At 45.5% G+C, this 17,500-nt stretch overlaps 1 protein-coding gene across 3 annotated transcripts in view; it reads left to right on the forward strand.

Moving 5' to 3' along the window:
* Positions 1-170: 170 nt before the first annotated feature.
* The window catches only part of scml2 (Scm polycomb group protein like 2), a 24,570-nt gene continuing 7,240 nt past the window's right edge, over positions 171-17,500 (forward strand). Inside the window, exons 1-11 of one of the 3 annotated variants that reach the window (XM_084475948.1) lie at positions 171-244; positions 2,060-2,147; positions 3,181-3,247; positions 4,177-4,245; positions 4,582-4,652; positions 4,902-5,136; positions 5,640-5,728; positions 5,934-6,177; positions 14,423-14,742; positions 15,476-15,605; positions 16,658-16,864. In XM_084475948.1, the coding sequence (XP_084332074.1) occupies positions 3,226-3,247; positions 4,177-4,245; positions 4,582-4,652; positions 4,902-5,136; positions 5,640-5,728; positions 5,934-6,177; positions 14,423-14,742; positions 15,476-15,605; positions 16,658-16,864 (1,387 nt within the window). In that variant the 5' untranslated portion in view covers positions 171-244; positions 2,060-2,147; positions 3,181-3,225. Of the gene's footprint in view, positions 245-1,846; positions 1,954-2,004; positions 2,148-3,180; positions 3,248-4,176; positions 4,246-4,581; positions 4,653-4,901; positions 5,137-5,639; positions 5,729-5,933; positions 6,178-14,422; positions 14,743-15,475; positions 15,606-16,657; positions 16,865-17,500 lie in introns of those variants that run through there. The other 2 variants (XM_084475947.1, XM_084475949.1) reach the window with 2 other exon arrangements.

Raw genomic sequence — 17,500 nt, forward strand, 5'->3', positions numbered from 1 at the left:
TCCATATTAATGTTTTCGTTTCTATTTGAAATACACATTATTATTAAAGAGAAATAAAAAACATTAGGACTCATAGGGACCGTGAATAAATATTTTATTTTCCTCATTTACCTCCATTGGAGTAGGTAGCCTACTGTGACTCCCAGCCCCGCGTTCTGCGCATGCGCGGAGGCGCACCGAATATGGCGGCTTGCATCTGATGGAAAGTGAGGATCTCTCGTCTAAATGCCTTGTCGTCCACACGGTGCGTAGGCTTCGAGTTTCACCATTCGTTTCTTCTTCTGGGAGCTATTTGTTTCGGGTGGGTTGCGTTGCCAGAGAATAGACTGAGCAATATGTATACTTATTTATTACGAAATGCGATAGGAAAAAGGAGCGTGTGTGTGTGCGTGCGTGTGCGTGCGTGCATGTGTGTGTGTGTGTGTGTGTGTGTGTGTGTGTGTGTGTGTGTGTGTGTCTGTGTGTGTGTGTGTGTGTGTGTGTGCGTGCGTGTGTGTGCATGTATGTGTGTGTGTGTGTGTGTCTGTTTTGCAGACGTAGATCTTCGTGCGCATGATAGCCTACATTGTCGAGTTGACTGCCGAATGCAGCTCTCCTGGGAATCTAGATTTTTCCTTTTTGACAGCAGAGAGAGACATGGGGAATGTAAAAAGATCCGCGTTGTGCGGATTGAATGACCGTCTATTGATATAGCAGACTGTGTGTTGATACGTTGTGGACCACACGCCTTTACGCGCACCGGCCCGCCCACTAAACGTGTCCATAATAAGAAATACGCCACACTTTTAAAATCCTTATCCTTATCCTGGTCTCACCATCATTAAACTAGTCCTCGTACAATTTCATTAACGGTTCTGTAAGTCACACCTACGAAGTGTATTCGATAAAACGATGAAGCGTTTTCTATCAAGTGATTGTTTGGCTATATTATTTATGTAGGCTATTATTATTATATCATAGTAAATGTATGCATTTTGCTATTGCTACACTATATTTCACGTAGTGTTTGAAGGATGAAATTAGATGGAGAAGCAGATCTCTGAATATGTGTGGATATTTGTGAATAGGATAAAGTTTTGTCGACAGTTTGTCTGGGCAGTCGATAATCCACTGAGATGACAGTAATGTTTCCAAAAATGATGGTGGTTGTGGTGACATTGGTTGTTGTTTAGGTGGAGGTGGTGGATGTGGGGACAGTGGTGATGCTGGTGTTTGTGGCGATGGTAGGGGTTGTGATGGTGGAGGGGATGGGTCTTGCGGTTGTCATGGTGATGATGGTGTGGAAGGTTGATTTCATGGAGATGGGTGATGGTGTTGGTGAAGATAGTGCTGGTGCAGTTCGAGGTGGTGTTGGTGTGTTTGTGTTGGTGGTGAATGGGTGTGGAGGTGCTGGTGGGGTTTGATGGTTGGGTTAGGGGTGGTGCTGGTGATCGGGTGTGGAGGTGCTGGTAGTATTGGTGGTGGTGTTGGAGCTGGTGGTGGAGGTGTTGGTGGGGTCTGGAGATGTAGAAGTGGTGGGTGTGTAAGAAGTGGAGGTGGGGTGTGGATATGGTGGTGGTGCATGAGGTGGTGGTGGTGTCTGAGCTGGTGGTGGTGTAGGAGCTGGTGGTGGTGTGTGGAGATGGTGGTTGTGGTGGTATGAAGGTTGTAAAAATGAAGTGCTTCCTGGTCGGCTGGAGGGGAGGGGGGAGGGGACAGAGGGAGGGTGGGGGAGGGTGGGGGAGTGCAGAGGGGCAGACAGACCAAACTACAGCTGCAGTCTGGGACTGGACACTCGGATCCTTTTCATGTTGTCTGAAGAGCCCCCCACCCACGCCTTCCCAGCGCTGACTTTACGGCATCCAGGAATCTTTATGGCCCCTGAGGAGACACAGTCCCTCGCGGACAGAGGGCCAGGAGACACCAGCAGACACCAGCAGACACACTGCATGTTGTGTTTGGACTGACTCGAAGGTTAAAAAGAAGAGCCGTTGGAGAATAAAATAAGGCTTGACTTTTGTGTAGGTGTCTTTAGTTTGGAGTGGATCCGTGATTCGCCGTCTGGTGTTTGGATTCACAGAAGACCACCGCTGCCGCAGCTGACCCCATGTTCCTGATTCAGTCCACCATGAAACTGGATTGTTCTCCAGGATTCTGAATCCTCTCTGGTAACTCACCTTTTTTGAAATTCGAAGTCTGTTATTTGCGTATGGTTTCCTGTGACGACGCAGTGACCGTTCATTTACAGTACAAAATGTTTTTTCCTTTCAGAGGTATTGTTATTCTCGCTCTTTATTACTTTTTTGTTGAATAGTCTATTCTGATATTCGGAGAATTAGGGTCTGATATTTCTGTATAATAGACACTGCTGCAGTGAACAGGCGTTGCTATGGACACTGTTTCCAACTGTTACAATTCTAACAGACACTTTTTTGTTGAGGAAGCAATAAAATCCTTTTTCAATGAATCAAATAATCTTTTGTTGTTATATAATTTGTGTGAAATTATTATATCGAGCGTGACATATTCTTAATGCTCACTTTTAAATTTGTATACATTTTCTGACTGATCGTATATTTTCAGTTTGAATTATCATGCCTTGTTGTAGAATATTGTGCACAATTGTGCACAATACCAGACATTTCCATATCTATACTATTTGATTAGAGAAGAGTCCCAATATGAAAGACATTGAATTGGGGAGTAATTACTAATTTATATGTTAGATATGTTTTTGAATGAAACTAAAACTAGTTCATAGTCTGAATGTGCTGTTAATGATTCAGCACTGATGATTATGCAATTTCATAATAGGATTAGTCAACTAATCGAGTCCCTGAAAAAGCGTGGATTGGCAGACGTTGATGTTGTCCTAAACAAAAAGCGTTTGTCCATTCAATTCAAGATTTGTTTGTGCAATTTGGGAATCTCAGTGTATTTAATGTATAACAGAAATGCCACATAAAGCAACACTAGCAAACCTAACCTTACATACATACATATCCTTAATACCCCACCCCACCTTACCTTACCTTAATACACCTTACTCCACCCTTCTTACCTTATCGTACCATACATAACTAGAACTTACCTTATCTTATCGTACCATACCTTACTAGACCTTACCCCACCATGATACCTCACCTTATATCAAACTGCACCATAAAATAATAAGTGTCAAATGCTTCTCTGTGTTTACAGGTAATTGGTTGTGTTCCCCCTCTCGGCTCTGATTGGCTGGCCACCATGGGCAGGACCCCCAACCGAGGTAAACATTCGCCGTGCTCCGCTCTGTGTTCCCTCCTTCACGGCTCGCGCAGCGAGGAGACCCCAGTGAGTGCAGGGATCAGATTCAGGGCAGGTGCGAAACACATAGACGGAAATAAACCTACGACAAACCGGGAACCGACAAACCAGGGCAGAAACTAAGGAACTTAATACACAGCACAGTGAGTATCGAGTTACTAATGCATTAACACAGGTGACATCCGTCCAACTATAATTATAGTAGTCCCTGTGTGTCGGTTCATCCGATCCACTCCTCACTCAGCGGGGGTATTACTGAGGAGGCGAGGAGGTGCAGGGTTGTCCGTGGGGTTGATTGGAGGAGCGATTCTCGAGGAAGCTGCGAGCAGCCATACGGGAGGCCGAGCAGTCACCTGTTTGGAGCAGGCACGGTTTGAAATGGCACCGCACAACACTCCAAACACAGGAAAAACAGGTAGTGATTGGGTTGGGGGTTGGGGCAGGATTGTTACGCTCTGGCTTCTGTCTAGTTTTCTTGAGACCCCAAGTGTTTTTGTTGACATTGCGTGTACGAAGATATCAATCAGATGTGATTTTTGTAGGTGTCGGTGTGGAAACACAGAATTAAAATGTCCTTTGTGAGCACTATTGGAGAAAGCTGCCTAGCCAGGGCAGCTTGTATGAGCTTACTTGTGTCGGACAAACAAAGACACAGCTCTGGGAGTTGCTAAACACTCGTTTTTAATATAGATATCAATTTATGGCCAACTGCCCAATTCCAGAACACATCTACACTGCGAGACACTGCTGATTACATCTCGACATAGACAATGTCATCCATTAATATGTATCAACATAGCAGTACATTGGCACATTGTTTTTCATTAAGAATAAAGACAACTAAAGAGAAGGTGAATCAGTGTTTCTCTGTGTGTTCCTCTGCCATTTCAGACCAAAAAGAGGAGAAGAAGGAGAAGAGAGGAACCATGACTACAGGCTCGGCTGTCAACCAATCCACTGGTTCGACCTCCTAACCTCCTGCACCATTTACTTCCTGTTTATAACCACTTCCTGTCCATAACCATGTTGTTAAAGCAGACCTATAGAACCAAACAACATACAAATGAATCATACCGACATAACACCACCCCAACCCTAACTACTCAATATACTAGCATTTTAGCATTAAGCAAAATAGCAACTAATGAATATGAACTTGAGTGTATTGCATGAGCAGCACTTAATCTTTATGGGGATGTGTTTTTCGTTGATTGACCATTACAAATCCTTCTGTTGTGTATTTGGCCTGTGTCTCCGTGTCTGTCAGTAACCTCTGCTCTGTGTCTCTGCTGACAGAATCCTTCAGCTGGGAGGAGTACCTGAAGGAGACCTCCTCTGTGGCCGCCTCTCCCAGCTGTTTTAGACAGGTAGACTCTCTCACTCTCTCTCTCTCTCTCTCTCTCTCTCTCTCTCTCTCTCTCTCTCTCTCTCTCTCTCTCTCTATCTCTCTCTCACTCCCTCTCTGTCTCTCTGTGTCTATTTCTCTCTCTCCCTTTTCTCACTCGCTCTCTGTCAACATGAAGCCCCTCACCCCTTCATAAACAGCCTGGTTCTCCATGCTCACTGAGGAGCATAATGACCGAGGAGGCCCCCCCCCCGTGTGTGTTGTGCTCCAGTCCAGGGTGCCCCCCACCAACGACTTCAAGGCGGGGATGAAGCTGGAGGCCCGAGACCCCCGCAACTCCCACTCGGTGTGCATCGCCACGGTGATGGGCATGATGGGCACCCGGCTGCGCCTGCGGCTGGACGGCAGCGACAACACCAACGACTTCTGGCGGTTGGTCGACTCGTCGGACATCCAGCCAATAGGGACGTGCGAGAGGAAGGGCGACATGCTGCAGCCGCCGCTGGGTGAGGGAGTGAGCTCTCCTCCGATTGGTCTACTCCTGGGCGGTGGCTTGTCACCGTGGTAACGTGACTGTGGAAACGTTGCGGCGGTATTGTTGCTGCCGTGGTAGTATTGTTACGGTTGGAACGTTGTTACTTTGTCACCGTGGTTGCCTTGTCACTGTGACAACATTTAAGCTGTTTTTATGTTTTTACCGTGGCAACATTGTTACCAGGTTTGCAACGGTACCACAGACAGTACATTACAGTGGTGGCGTTGTTACAATGGTACCATTTGGAGTGTGGTCATGTTGTTACCATGGTGACATTTGAACGACTGTGGTCATGTTGTTACCCTTGCCACATTTGGGGTTTGTTAATGTTACAATAGTACCATATGGGAGGGCTGAGGTTATGTGATAACTATGGTAACATTTGGAGGACTTTGGTAATATTGTTACTATGGTAACATTCGGAGGACTGTGCTCATGTGGTTACTATGGTAACCTTGTTGCTATGGTTCCCAGGTTTCAGGATGAACGCGTCCTCCTGGCCCATGTTCCTCCTGAGGACGCTGAGCGGGGCGGAGATGGCCCCGGCCTCCGCCTTCAAGAAGGTGTGTGTGTGTGTGTGTGTGTGTGTGTGTGTGTGTGTGTGTGTGTGTGTGTGTGTGTGTGTGTGTGTGTGTGTGCGTGTGCTTTCATACTGGTCTATATGTGTGTGTTTCAAAATGTGGTCTGGCCATCTATTTAGGTTTCATGCACTCATGTCTTTATTTGCATGTGTGTGTGTGTGTGTGTGTGTGTGTGTCTCCGCTCCAGGAGCCGTCCAGCCCTCTGAAGAACCACTTCCTGCCGGGCATGAAGCTGGAGGCGGTGGACAGGAAGAACCCCTACCTGATCTGTCCGGCCACCGTGGGCGAGGTCCGAGGGCAGGACATCTTCGTGATGTTCGACGGCTGGCGGGGGGCCTTCGACTACTGGTGCCCGTGTGACTCCCGGGACATCTTCCCGGTGGGCTGGTGCTCGCTGACCAAACACAGCTTACAGCCGCCCGGAAACTTCTGTGAGTACCCCCACATCCTATGAATAATTTAGGAGACACTTTATCCAAAGGAAATGGTTTGAGGTACAGGTCATTAAGCAGCAGGTAGGGGTTTAGTTCTATTTTTAAGTGCCAGGACGTACAGCTTACAATAATTGGGTAAGGGGGGTGTTTTTTGCAAAGTAAGGGAGGTGAACCACAAATGCTGACTTCAGTGGCCTCCATGTTTACCTCGTACGGCAGAGGGCTGTGTGTCATGTATTTAGTGTTGTTCTTTTGCACATGTCGTCAGTTCAGTGCTGAGAAGAAATCAGCATTGAGCAGTAAGGCTTGTAGTGTCAATGTATTATATGTGCATAATTCATTTACATTTCACTTCACAATTTCCACCGCCAGATGGCAGTGAAAACACATATTCAAAAAGCATCTGAATCGTCACTTTATGTTTGAGATGATTGCTATGTGTCAACCTTTCTATAAGACCTTCAAGGTCTTATTATAAAAGCTATTATAAAACTGTCTAAAAGTGCATCTCCTTAACCCCATTTGAGTTAATTATTGTTATAGAGTAATAGAATAATTAAATGTAATTGTTATAGAGGTCAGTACATGCTCAGTTTCCAATATCAACTTCCTCTTGAAATGCCATTGTTGAGCCAGATTTGTCTACGAATAACAGTTTATCTACATTTATGAATGTGTGAATGTCATGAATGGTATATGAGCGTGGTGTCGAGCAGATGGCCGTGAGGGACAGTGGAAGGTTTATAGTGTTTACGGTTGGTTCAGTTGGTTTTGGTTGGTTCAGTGAGTTGTGTGTGACCTGGCTCGACCCTCCCTAGCCCCTCCCCCCTCGGTGGCTGACACTTCCTGCTCACAATCCATTTCCATATCTCGGCCCGGTCTTCAGCATCCTTTCAACTATCTATGTGTTGAAATATACATTCAAGTAAAAATTGTTTCTGTAGTTAACGACTTTTTACTTTTTTTGTGTAAACAAATGCAGTTGAGGCAAGAGAAGGATAAAAAAAGAAGGGGATTTGACATAAATATAAATATAACATTATATATATAATACTATAATAATATAAAAGCTTGTAAAGGATGGTGTTTGTAGTCATAAATATATGGCCTGTTACCTGTGATTAAGGGCTATGCAAAAATAATTCAATTGAATTGAGTTTAAATTTGAATTGAATTAAATATAATTACATTTAATTTAATTTAATCGTAGGGAAAATGGATTAATGCTGTTCTTGCTGTAATGGCTTGTCCATTCATGTATTGGTTTTCTACATCCATGAAAAATGTAAATAACAGAAGTGTTCCAGACATTTTAAGCAATTATATTAAATCAGAGCTAGAGTAAATGTTTTGGTCTTTGAAGTGCGGGTTAGTTTTAGTTTTTAGTGTTTTAAGGGTTGTTATATGAATGCATGAATTCAAGCATCACCTTTGTAAATTATTCACAAGGTGAGATTTTGATGTTTTCAAATGTCTTTAATTATAGAAACTGGCATGGTACCAGAAATGGTGCTTTGGTCTTCTGTATACTCTAGTTGAGTTTTTCATAATTTAGTTGTTGAGAAAAAAAACGTATCTTTATTAGTCTGGATTCAAATTAAACCTCAAGCCATTTTCTGAATTAATACTTTCTTCCCTTAATTAACTATCCTTAATTCTGAAAGTAATTTGTATCAACATTTAGGTTATTCGCACAAATTAACAAAAATCTAAAATACAATGCTTCATTGAAATATTCTAACATTAAATATACCTTATTTCTGATTAGCATACATTTAGAAAAATGTTTAATAAACACATAATTCTTTTTTGGGGGATTTTTGACATTAAGATAATCTATTGAAACAGCTCTTTTTACTCCTAAGTCTAGCTCAGGTCGTAATGTTTTAATGAAGCTTATGTGAAACCTAATTACACAAATTATATGATAAGACTTTTACAATTTGAAACAGATATTTAATTATGAAAAGGCCTCATGCTAATCATAATAGAGTAGTGTTATCTGACATGAATTTCACATGTTTTCAGGAAACGTGTATATCTCGAGAAGGAAATATGAATAGTTCCTCCTGTATTTATAACTCCAGTGTCATTCAAACACATGTTTCTATGAATCACATACAATTCCTTTGTATTGACAGATATTTACAGTTAAAGGGATTAGTCAGAGGCAAACCCAACAACATATTATGACCTGATTATTGTTGAAACCATAACCGGTGACTGCCCACAGCCACTTCATAAGCCTCAGAAAACATTTAGTTTCCTTCTTTGTTAATTTGATGTTAAGTTGTCTACTATCCATCTTAGCAACGCATGTTTACATTCTGTAGAACCAAGAGCATTTTCTATGTGTGTGTGTGTGTGTGTGTGTGTGTGTGTGTGCGTGCACGTGTGTGTCTGCGTGCATGCGTGCATGCGTGCTGGGTTCAGGTGCTAATGAGCAGATGATTAGGAGAGAGAGAGAGTGTGAGAGAGAGAGAGAGAGAGAGAGAGTCAGAGGGGGGGGGGGGGGGAGAGGGCGAGAGGGGGGGGAGAGAGATCTTTATGCTCATTTCCTGATTGAACTTTTATCCGGATACTTTTATAAAATGTATGTGTACGATTTAGAAAAATATTGAAATATTTGGGATTCAAATGTCTTAAATCCAGAAACCTATTTAAATAATGTAAATATAATCTATGAACATAACAATGCAAATAAGAAAAATCATAAATATCACAAAGGCATTTTCACTCACTCCACATGGCATTTGGAAGGTGATGCTAAACAGTGTGTGGTTTGTGAGTCCTCTGAGGGACAGTGAGGCTGCTGTGACCGAGGGCTGCTGTTTCAGATCCCACGCCGGCCAGAGTGTGGTTACACACTGACCACCTCAGGAGCTGCAGGGCTCCGCTCCCCTGTGTGTGTGTGTGTGTGTGTGTGTGTCTGCGTGTGTGTGTTTAAGTGTGTGTGCGTGTGTGTGTGTGCTAGCAGGGGCGCTGCATTCTTAACAGGGGTCCCCCCACTCACTGCGCTCAATCATAGGTTCCCTGATCCATTTTAACCTTTACCCCACCCCACCCCCCCCCCCCCCCACACACACACACACACACACACACACACACACACACACACACACATAAACTCCTCCTGCGAGAGCTCTGCTTGCCCGCTGAGCTCCGCCCCTTCCTCCCCCTTTGTTGAGAGGCAGGTGACTGGTGCGGCCTATCGATACGGCCAACTGATAACATGAATAATAGGCCCCGCCCCCCCACACACCAGCCCTCCCCCTGCCCTCCTCCCGCCCAGAGCTATGCTAATCTTGCGGCTGCTCATTCACTAGAGAGCGGAGGGGATGGGGGGGGGAGGGGGCGAGGGGGAGGGGGAGGGGGGAGTGGGGGGAGTTTAGCAAGCAGGCATCAGTGTGGGGCTTTGTTGTGGACTACTGCCGACAGAGAGACTTAGACAGACAGAGAGAGAGAGAGAGAGAGAGAGAGAGAGAGAGAGAGAGAGAGAGAGAGAGAGAGAGAGAGAGAGAGAGAGAGAGAGGAGAACATTACATTAGAGTTAATGGGAATCAGACAGAGTGAGGAATATTAGAGAGAGAGAGTTAGAGAGAGAGAGAGAGAGAGGGAGAGAGGGGAGGGGGAGGAAGCCAACAGTTCATTCAACAGAACCAGGAAGCGGGCGTCTTAAGTTACCGTTGTTGTGGACGCTACTACTACTGCTACTCCTACTACTACTACTACTACGGTACTAGTACTGCTACGAGGACTACTACTCCCACCGCTACGACGACTCGCTCTCCCGCTGTGTTCACGGAGGAGCGGTGGCCTGAGTGAAGTTTCCTGCCTTGCTTTCCCCCGGTGAGTCGGCTGTGTTTGGGTCCTCACTGCTTTGTCCCGGTTCTCTGGGGTTTCCTCTTTTTGTAGCACAATGGGAACTTGTTTGCTTGTGTTAAAAACGTGAGTAGCAGAAAGGAAGCTCCCGCATGGCAGAAAGTTAACGTCCAAAGTGTTTAGGTGTTGAGGATTTATTTGTTTTGCACATATTTGACAAGATGTAGGGAAATTCTGCAACTAATGCAGGAATAAAGCCTTTTTGTTTGACTTACTCTACTTTGCTACATCAGAGGTAAGAGTCTAAAAATGTCTTCTATGATTTTGCTCCAATGATTAAAGACATTGTTCAGCTTTTCTACTCATTCACTTTTTGTAATCAACGCTGAGTTCCATTTCAGTCCCCACTACCAGCCCCCATTGCCTAATCTATTTAGGGTGATTTGGATGTTAAATCAACACATGGAGGTACTTGAAACAGTAATACGTTAACCATTATTAAACCTCAGGCAAAGGATAGGACATATTTCCACTTCTCAATCATTTCGCTCCTCAGTGCTTGCAGAAGGAGTTTGAAGGTTTTGTTTTGTTGCAGTGTGACAAAGTTAACAGGGTGCTCCTATCTGATGGTTATCTGTTATAGATGTTGTAGATGTTATAGTGTGGGCCCATTGTTTCTAAATGAGGACATAGAAAGTCAGTTTGACTTGATTCCAACCACAACGGTTTCAGTGTAGCTCATTTGGAGTCTTTGATCACATTAGATATCTCAGGCTGGAGAGGTGTGTGTGTGTGTGTGTGTGTGGGTGTATGTGTGTATTTGTGTGTGTGCATGCTGAATCCGTTACACTATCTATTGATTTATCATTTAACCTGGGAAACCCTGATTTAAATTCCTGCAACCGGTCACATGTGGCACCCAATGTGTGTCCATTCACACAATAAAAACACACAATGCACCACACAAGACACACACACACACACACACACACACACACACACACACACATAAACATACACTACATACAACACACACACTGCAGAGTTGAGGCCATGTGCTGCTTTCTTCAAACAAAGTACACGTTGGCAGAGCAGGATGGGGTGTGTGTGTGTGTGTGTGTCTGTGTGTCTGTTTGTGGATTAAGTGTGGATGTAATTAGATGAGGGCAAACTGCTCAATTCCCCACCCCCACCCTGAGACCGCAGACACACACACTATGCACATGCCTATCCCAGGTCAACGGGGATGAGATGGGGTTACATGATCAGTACCATATGCGTTGGCCCTGCTAAAAACACTAGCACAGGCTTGATGAACATGTGTACCAATAGGGGGATGTAAAGGTCTGCCGTCCGAGGTCCAGTCTTACAGACGCGTGTGTCCTCACGAGTCCTCCTCTATCCTAAATCAACTGGATGAATGATTTAAGGGAGTTTAGGATTGGACAACTGGCTTACTTTAAAACAGTGATGCATCTGTGTCCCTCTCCTCTGTTCCCAGGGCTCTCTCTCTGTCTATGTCTCTCTCTCTCTCTCTCTCTCTTCTGTATCCCTCCCTCTCCCCCTCTCCCTCCCACTCTCACTCTCTCTCTCTCTCTCTCTCTCTCCCTGTCTCTCTCACTCTCCCTCTCTCTCTCTCCCTCTCTCACTCTCTCTCTCTCTCTCTCTCTCTCTCTCTCCCTGTCTCTCTCACTCTCCCTCTCCCTCTCTCTCTCTCCCTCTCTCACTCTCTCTCTCTCTCTCTCTCTCTCTCTCTCTCTCTCTCTCTGTCTCTCTGAGTGTGGCTGTACTCCAGCTCTCTCTCTCTCTTCTCCCCAATTAAGTAGCAGCTTCCTGGGCGTTGGGGGCCCCGTGGCCGGGTCTGTAGGGAATACCCTAAATCCCTCCATATCGGCCCCGTCAGGGGACCGCCGTCAGACCCCTGGAGACTCCCTCTCTCTCTCTCCCTTTCCCACTCTGCCTCTCTCTCTCTCTCCCCCACTCTGTCTCAAGCCAAGCTGAAGGTTGTATTGAAATCCGAGATGCTTATCGCTGCATTTCTCTCTCCCTCTCCCTCGCAACCCCCCTTTTTCCTCTCTCGTTCATCTTCTAAAACACACAAACACACACACACACACACACACACACACACACACACACACACTGTGGGGATTGTGTGATCTTATCACTAAACCGAGGCAGCTAATGGAAGCTGTGGTGGCGTTTGGGCTCCTTCGTGACAATGCCCTTCCTCTCTCTCTCTCTCTCTCTCTCTCTCTCTCTCTCTCTCTCTCTCTCTCTCTCTCTCTCTCTCTCTCTCTCTCTCTCTCGGTCTCCAAACACCTTCTCTTTGCTCCTGGAGATTGGTCTGCTCCAAGGGGAATTATATCTTTTTCGGAGCAAAGTCTTTTATTTTCCAGGGGATTTAGAAATCGGTGCAGTACATATCGTGTGTGCCTGATTAGAAAGTCATTCATATACAAAGTGAATGGTGCCGTATTCAGCGTTCAGGGTAATTCAGCATTAGGGAAAAGAAAGGGAGCCGAATCCGGGGTTCAGTCGGGGTCCCCCAGGCAGGACTCCAGGGGCCGGTGACTTCTGACCCTCAAGACAGTTAGCAGAGCGACCAAAGACAAAGCAGCTGCCACTCCATCTCTCTGCCCCCTCCACTGCTCTATTATTCATTATTCTGCCTTTTCTTTGTCTTTCTCACCAAACGTCTTCTTCTTCTTCGTCTTGGGGGGAAATTGGCCAATCACAAAAGCCCCTGCCCCGGCTTTAATTTTAATGTGTTTTCCACAAATGATGGAAACGCGTAAAAAGCCTGCGGGGGGAACGTACGCGTAATCAAACATAATCAGGATGTGATGCTTGGCGCTGGCGTCAACAGTCAACAACCAGCTGTGACAAGGAGCACACTAAACATTATCAGTGCAAATTGACACAGAAGGTGTTAAGTGTGACTGTAATTGTTAACTATTTGTTGCTTTTTGTCTGGGAGAGTTTGGATTGGATCGGCCAATTCATTTCCAGATTTGATTCAATTAGTATTTTTTGTTTTTTAGTTGCTCATGTTTTCTTTTCATGGAATTATAATTGTAATGTTTTTATTATGCATGATTTTGCATTGACATTTTTATTCCCAGACGGCCAGACCTAACAGACACAGACTTGATTTGACTATTTCAACAATATGTGCAACATCTAGAAGCCATAACCGGTTTAGTTACAAAGGAAAGAGCCTCAGACACTGGGACTTCTGCCTGACCTTGAAGGGAGCAGTGGTGAGGTTAACGCCACTGTGATAAACTACCTTGTTGACAAGACCGCCACACACACATTCATCTTGTCTGGACTTATTTTGTTAAAGTTGTATACAGTCTAGACTCTATGGTCTAGTTAGAAAACAAAGCATGATATGTGCATGTTTTCTCCAGTGTCTTATTTTTAATACAACATGGTTAAAGACCTTTCGATGAGGCACGTAAAAGCTAGTACATTATACAAACTTTAAAAAAAAAATCTATCTATAAAAAAAAATAACTTGTCAAAACCCTTTAAAATACAAAGGAAAATGCTTTCCTCTAACTGAACCACTGAAAACTGATAATTTACACAATGGAGTTGTGGGACACTCTGCCTATTCAGTCATATACGTGTAAAAAAAAATGTCGCCCTAATTAGATTTCATATAATTAACTATCTATTTCAGGTTAATTACATCCAGGCTGCTACCTTGATATAAAACAGGGCTGTGTTTTGTCAGTTGTCAGTTACTCTTGCTGTCAGTCTTTGAGTGATTATTCACAATCTGTCTTTACAATTTAAAGCCTGTCATTCATCATCCAAACAAACATTATTCACAAATGCAGCAGTTTCCTGAGTGAAACCAGACATGGGTTAAGAAGACCTCTAAAGAAGCAGAAGCAGAAAATAAAAATAAAGACAAAAAATGACACAAAACGAAATACAATCATACAATAACATGACAATACATTTGTGATTACAGTGCTACATGTTCAGTAACAACAACAGTGTATATGTTCAGTGCTACATTTTCAGTAAAAACAACACTGTGTTCAGAGTAACATGTTTAGTAAAAACAACACTATATACATACAGAGTAACATGTTCAGTAAAAAAACAACAGTATATGTGTTCAGAGTAACATGTTTAGTAAAGTGTCCATTATATGTGGACGGACTAACATGTTCAGAAAAAACAACACTGTGTTCAGAGTAACATGTTTAGTAAAGTGTCCATTATATGCGGACGGACTAACATGTTCAGAAAAAACAACACTGTGTTCAGAGTAACATGTTCAGTACAGTGTCCATTATTATAACAACACACTATGCGTCCAGAGCAAAGGAACCGGTACGTTTGCCCAGAGTCACCCAACCAGTAACATCTCCTCATGCCTCCTCTTCATCCCTTCCAGTCACCCTTCCCAGCGTGCTGCTGGCGCCCGTCTCCTCCTCCTCCTCCTGCTCCTCCTCGCTGGCCACCCGGCGCTCCTCCGCGATCAGCGGCTCCTGCTCCTCCATGCAGACCTCCTACCGCCTGCCCAACCCCCTGCCCCCGCTGCCGGTCCGCAAGGGCGTGCGCGGCCGGCGGCCCAAGCTGCAGACCATCGCCCTGCTGAAGGCGGCGGCCGAGGCGGCGGCGGCGGCGGCCGAGGCCCACGGCTCCTCCCACGGGGCGGGGCCCCCGCTGGCCCCCCGGATCCACAAGAAGAGAGGCCCCAAACCCGGGAGCAAGGTGAGGGCCCGTACTCTCGGCAGCGGAGTGGATGTGTTGGGGAATAAGAGCGTTAGAATGCAAACGCAAGTCAATCTAAATAATTAAGTGAATTACAAAGCCGAGACAAACGTGACAGATGGGCCTCAGATAGAGTCCTCGACAGGAAGAGAAGTACTGCTACCCACAGATTAACAGGAAGTAGATCCTACTGCTGCAGACTGTTGCAATAATAAAGAGCAGGTGTTGTGGCAACAGGGTACGTTTCCATCGAGGGGACAGCAGTAGTTCAGGGACGTGACTTTACCTCAGGGTCGTCGTTGGGAACCATTCATTTGTTAATGCAGTAATAAGCCTTATTGTGTAGTAACATTAGTATAGGGATTAGGGGAAGGGTTAAACCCATGGCAGCTAAATTGTAGCATTTTACTATAAGGATACATTAGTGAACCATTAATTAGTTAATGCATTAATAAGAATTATCGTGTGTTAACATTAGCATGGGGATTAGGGTTAAAACCATGCTAGGCACGCTAAGAGCACTTAGGCCGATTCAGTACAATAATTTTCATAGATTTTTTTTACATTTGAGCAAACATGCTCTCCATCTCACTAAAGGTTAAGTGCAGCGGACCGTAAACCAAACCAACCTCACCTGGCAGAGGAGGTTCTCTGTCTCCTCTCCTGTGAGTGTGCAGGCCCACAGCAGAGAGCTGAGGACTAATGGGTGGGGTGCGTTTGTTTCGTCCCCCAGAGGAAACCCCGGCTGGTGCAGTCACTGGGGGGGTCGGCCGTCGCCACGCCGACCCCGGAGACCCGCTTCAGCTCCAGCCACGCTTCAACGGACAGTAACCATAGCAACGGCTCCAACGTCGTCTGCACAGGTAAATCAGTAAACACACGGCACCGCGGTACAACGCACGCGTGACGTAGATGTGTCCGACCACAACAGCTCATCAAGTGTTCTTTGCGTTGACGTGTACACTGAATGTGTGTAGCACTATTGTTTGCTGTGTACAAGGTCATACACAATGCTGACGTAATGATAATGGATGTGATTGGTTGGCAAAGTAGCAGCCTAGCATAAAGGCAGCATTTCCCATGGACTTTTGTCTTTTAAGTCTACTTTAACAGGTTTGATTTGATCAGGGATACACAGACAACTTGAGACTCGTTTGGATATATATATATATATCTCATAACATATATCCAGTTATTCTTCTTCTCTATTTGTGAACCATCTTTCAGAAGTGTTTCTGAATCATGACACTCCTTTATGATGTACTACTTGTTCATACTTGTTGCAGCATTGAAATCAAATGGAACTCAAATGTTAAAGAACAACAACACTCAACTCCCACGAGAGCTTACCCATGTGGCGATACCCACCTGTATCTCTCATCACCTGGGGCATCTCCTCTCCTGTGTGTGTGTGTACATCCACCCATATCTCTCATCGCCTGGTTCTTCTCTCCTTCCCCCTAGTGTGTGTGTGAGTGTGTGTGTATGTGTGTGTGTGTGTGTTTGTGTGTGTGTGTATATAAATCAACTTATATCTCTTATATCACAGGGCATCACTGGGCGGCATGTGGCTCAGGAGGTAGAGCGGGTTGTCTGGTAACTGGAAGGTTGCTAGTTCGATCCCTGGCTCCTCCGAGCTGAGTGTCGAGGTGTCCCTGAGCGAGACGCCCTCACCCTACCTGCAGCTGATGAGTTGGCTGTCGCCTTGCATGGTTGACACTGCCGTCGGTGTGTGAATGTGAGGCATGGTCGTAAAGCGCTTTGAGTGGCCACTGGTTAGAAAAGCACTGTATAAATGCAGTCCATTTACCATTTATTATCACCTGGTTCTCCTCCTCTCCCCACTAGTGTGTGTGTCCATCAACCTGTATCTCTCAACCCCTCGTTCTCCTCCTCTCGCCCCCCCCCCCTCTAGTGTGTGTGTACATCAACAAGCACGGCGACTACGGGCCCCACCTGGACAGGAAGTTGGTGCAGCAGCTGCCTGACCACTTCGGGCCGGCACCGGTCAACGCAGTGCTGCAGCAGTCGGTGCAGGCGTGCGTGGACTGCACCTACACCCCCGCCGTGCTGCTGCCCTTCCTGCAGAGCCAGGCCCACACCGGCGGGGAGGTCATCCGAGGTGAGCAGGGGCCCACGTCGGGTTTAGCGGGGAGGGAGGCTGAAAAGGTTCGGGGTTGGAAAAAGTAAGATGAAGAATTATTTATAGGATGGATTGACTGCCGGATGGGCGACATCCAAACTTTTTACATTTAGCAGACGCTTTTATCCAAAGCGACTTATAATGAGTACATTTGTCCGAAGAAAAATAAACCATAATATATAGCTGTCGGTAAAGTAAGGATGTTCAAAGAAACAAGTGGCAAGCACTAACAATCGGTAGGTTAACCCATTCCCCGAAGATCTCGCTTGGATACGTTTCTCAGTTTTGTTCCTGAGAAATGATTTTCAGTGTAGACTAGTGGTTGTCACCTGATCAGCCTCAGGACCCTCATATGTCCTCGGCTAGGGTTCTAGGTTCCAACCCCAATGTTCACAATGGGCGGCATTAGCTCAGGGGGTAGAGCGGGTTGGCTGGTAACCGCAAGGTTGCTGGTTCGATCCCCGGCTCCTCCTAGCTGTGTGTGTGTTGAGGTGTCCCTGAGCAAGGCACCTAACCCTAACTGCTCCCGACGAGCTGGCTGTCGCCTTGCATGGCTGACGCCGCCGTCGGTGTGTGAATGTGTGTATGAATGGGTGAATGTCAGGCAATATTGTA

The sequence above is a fragment of the Micromesistius poutassou genome (genome assembly GCF_964030765.1).
Source record: "Micromesistius poutassou genome assembly, chromosome: 12".
Classification (NCBI taxonomy): domain Eukaryota; kingdom Metazoa; phylum Chordata; class Actinopteri; order Gadiformes; family Gadidae; genus Micromesistius; species Micromesistius poutassou.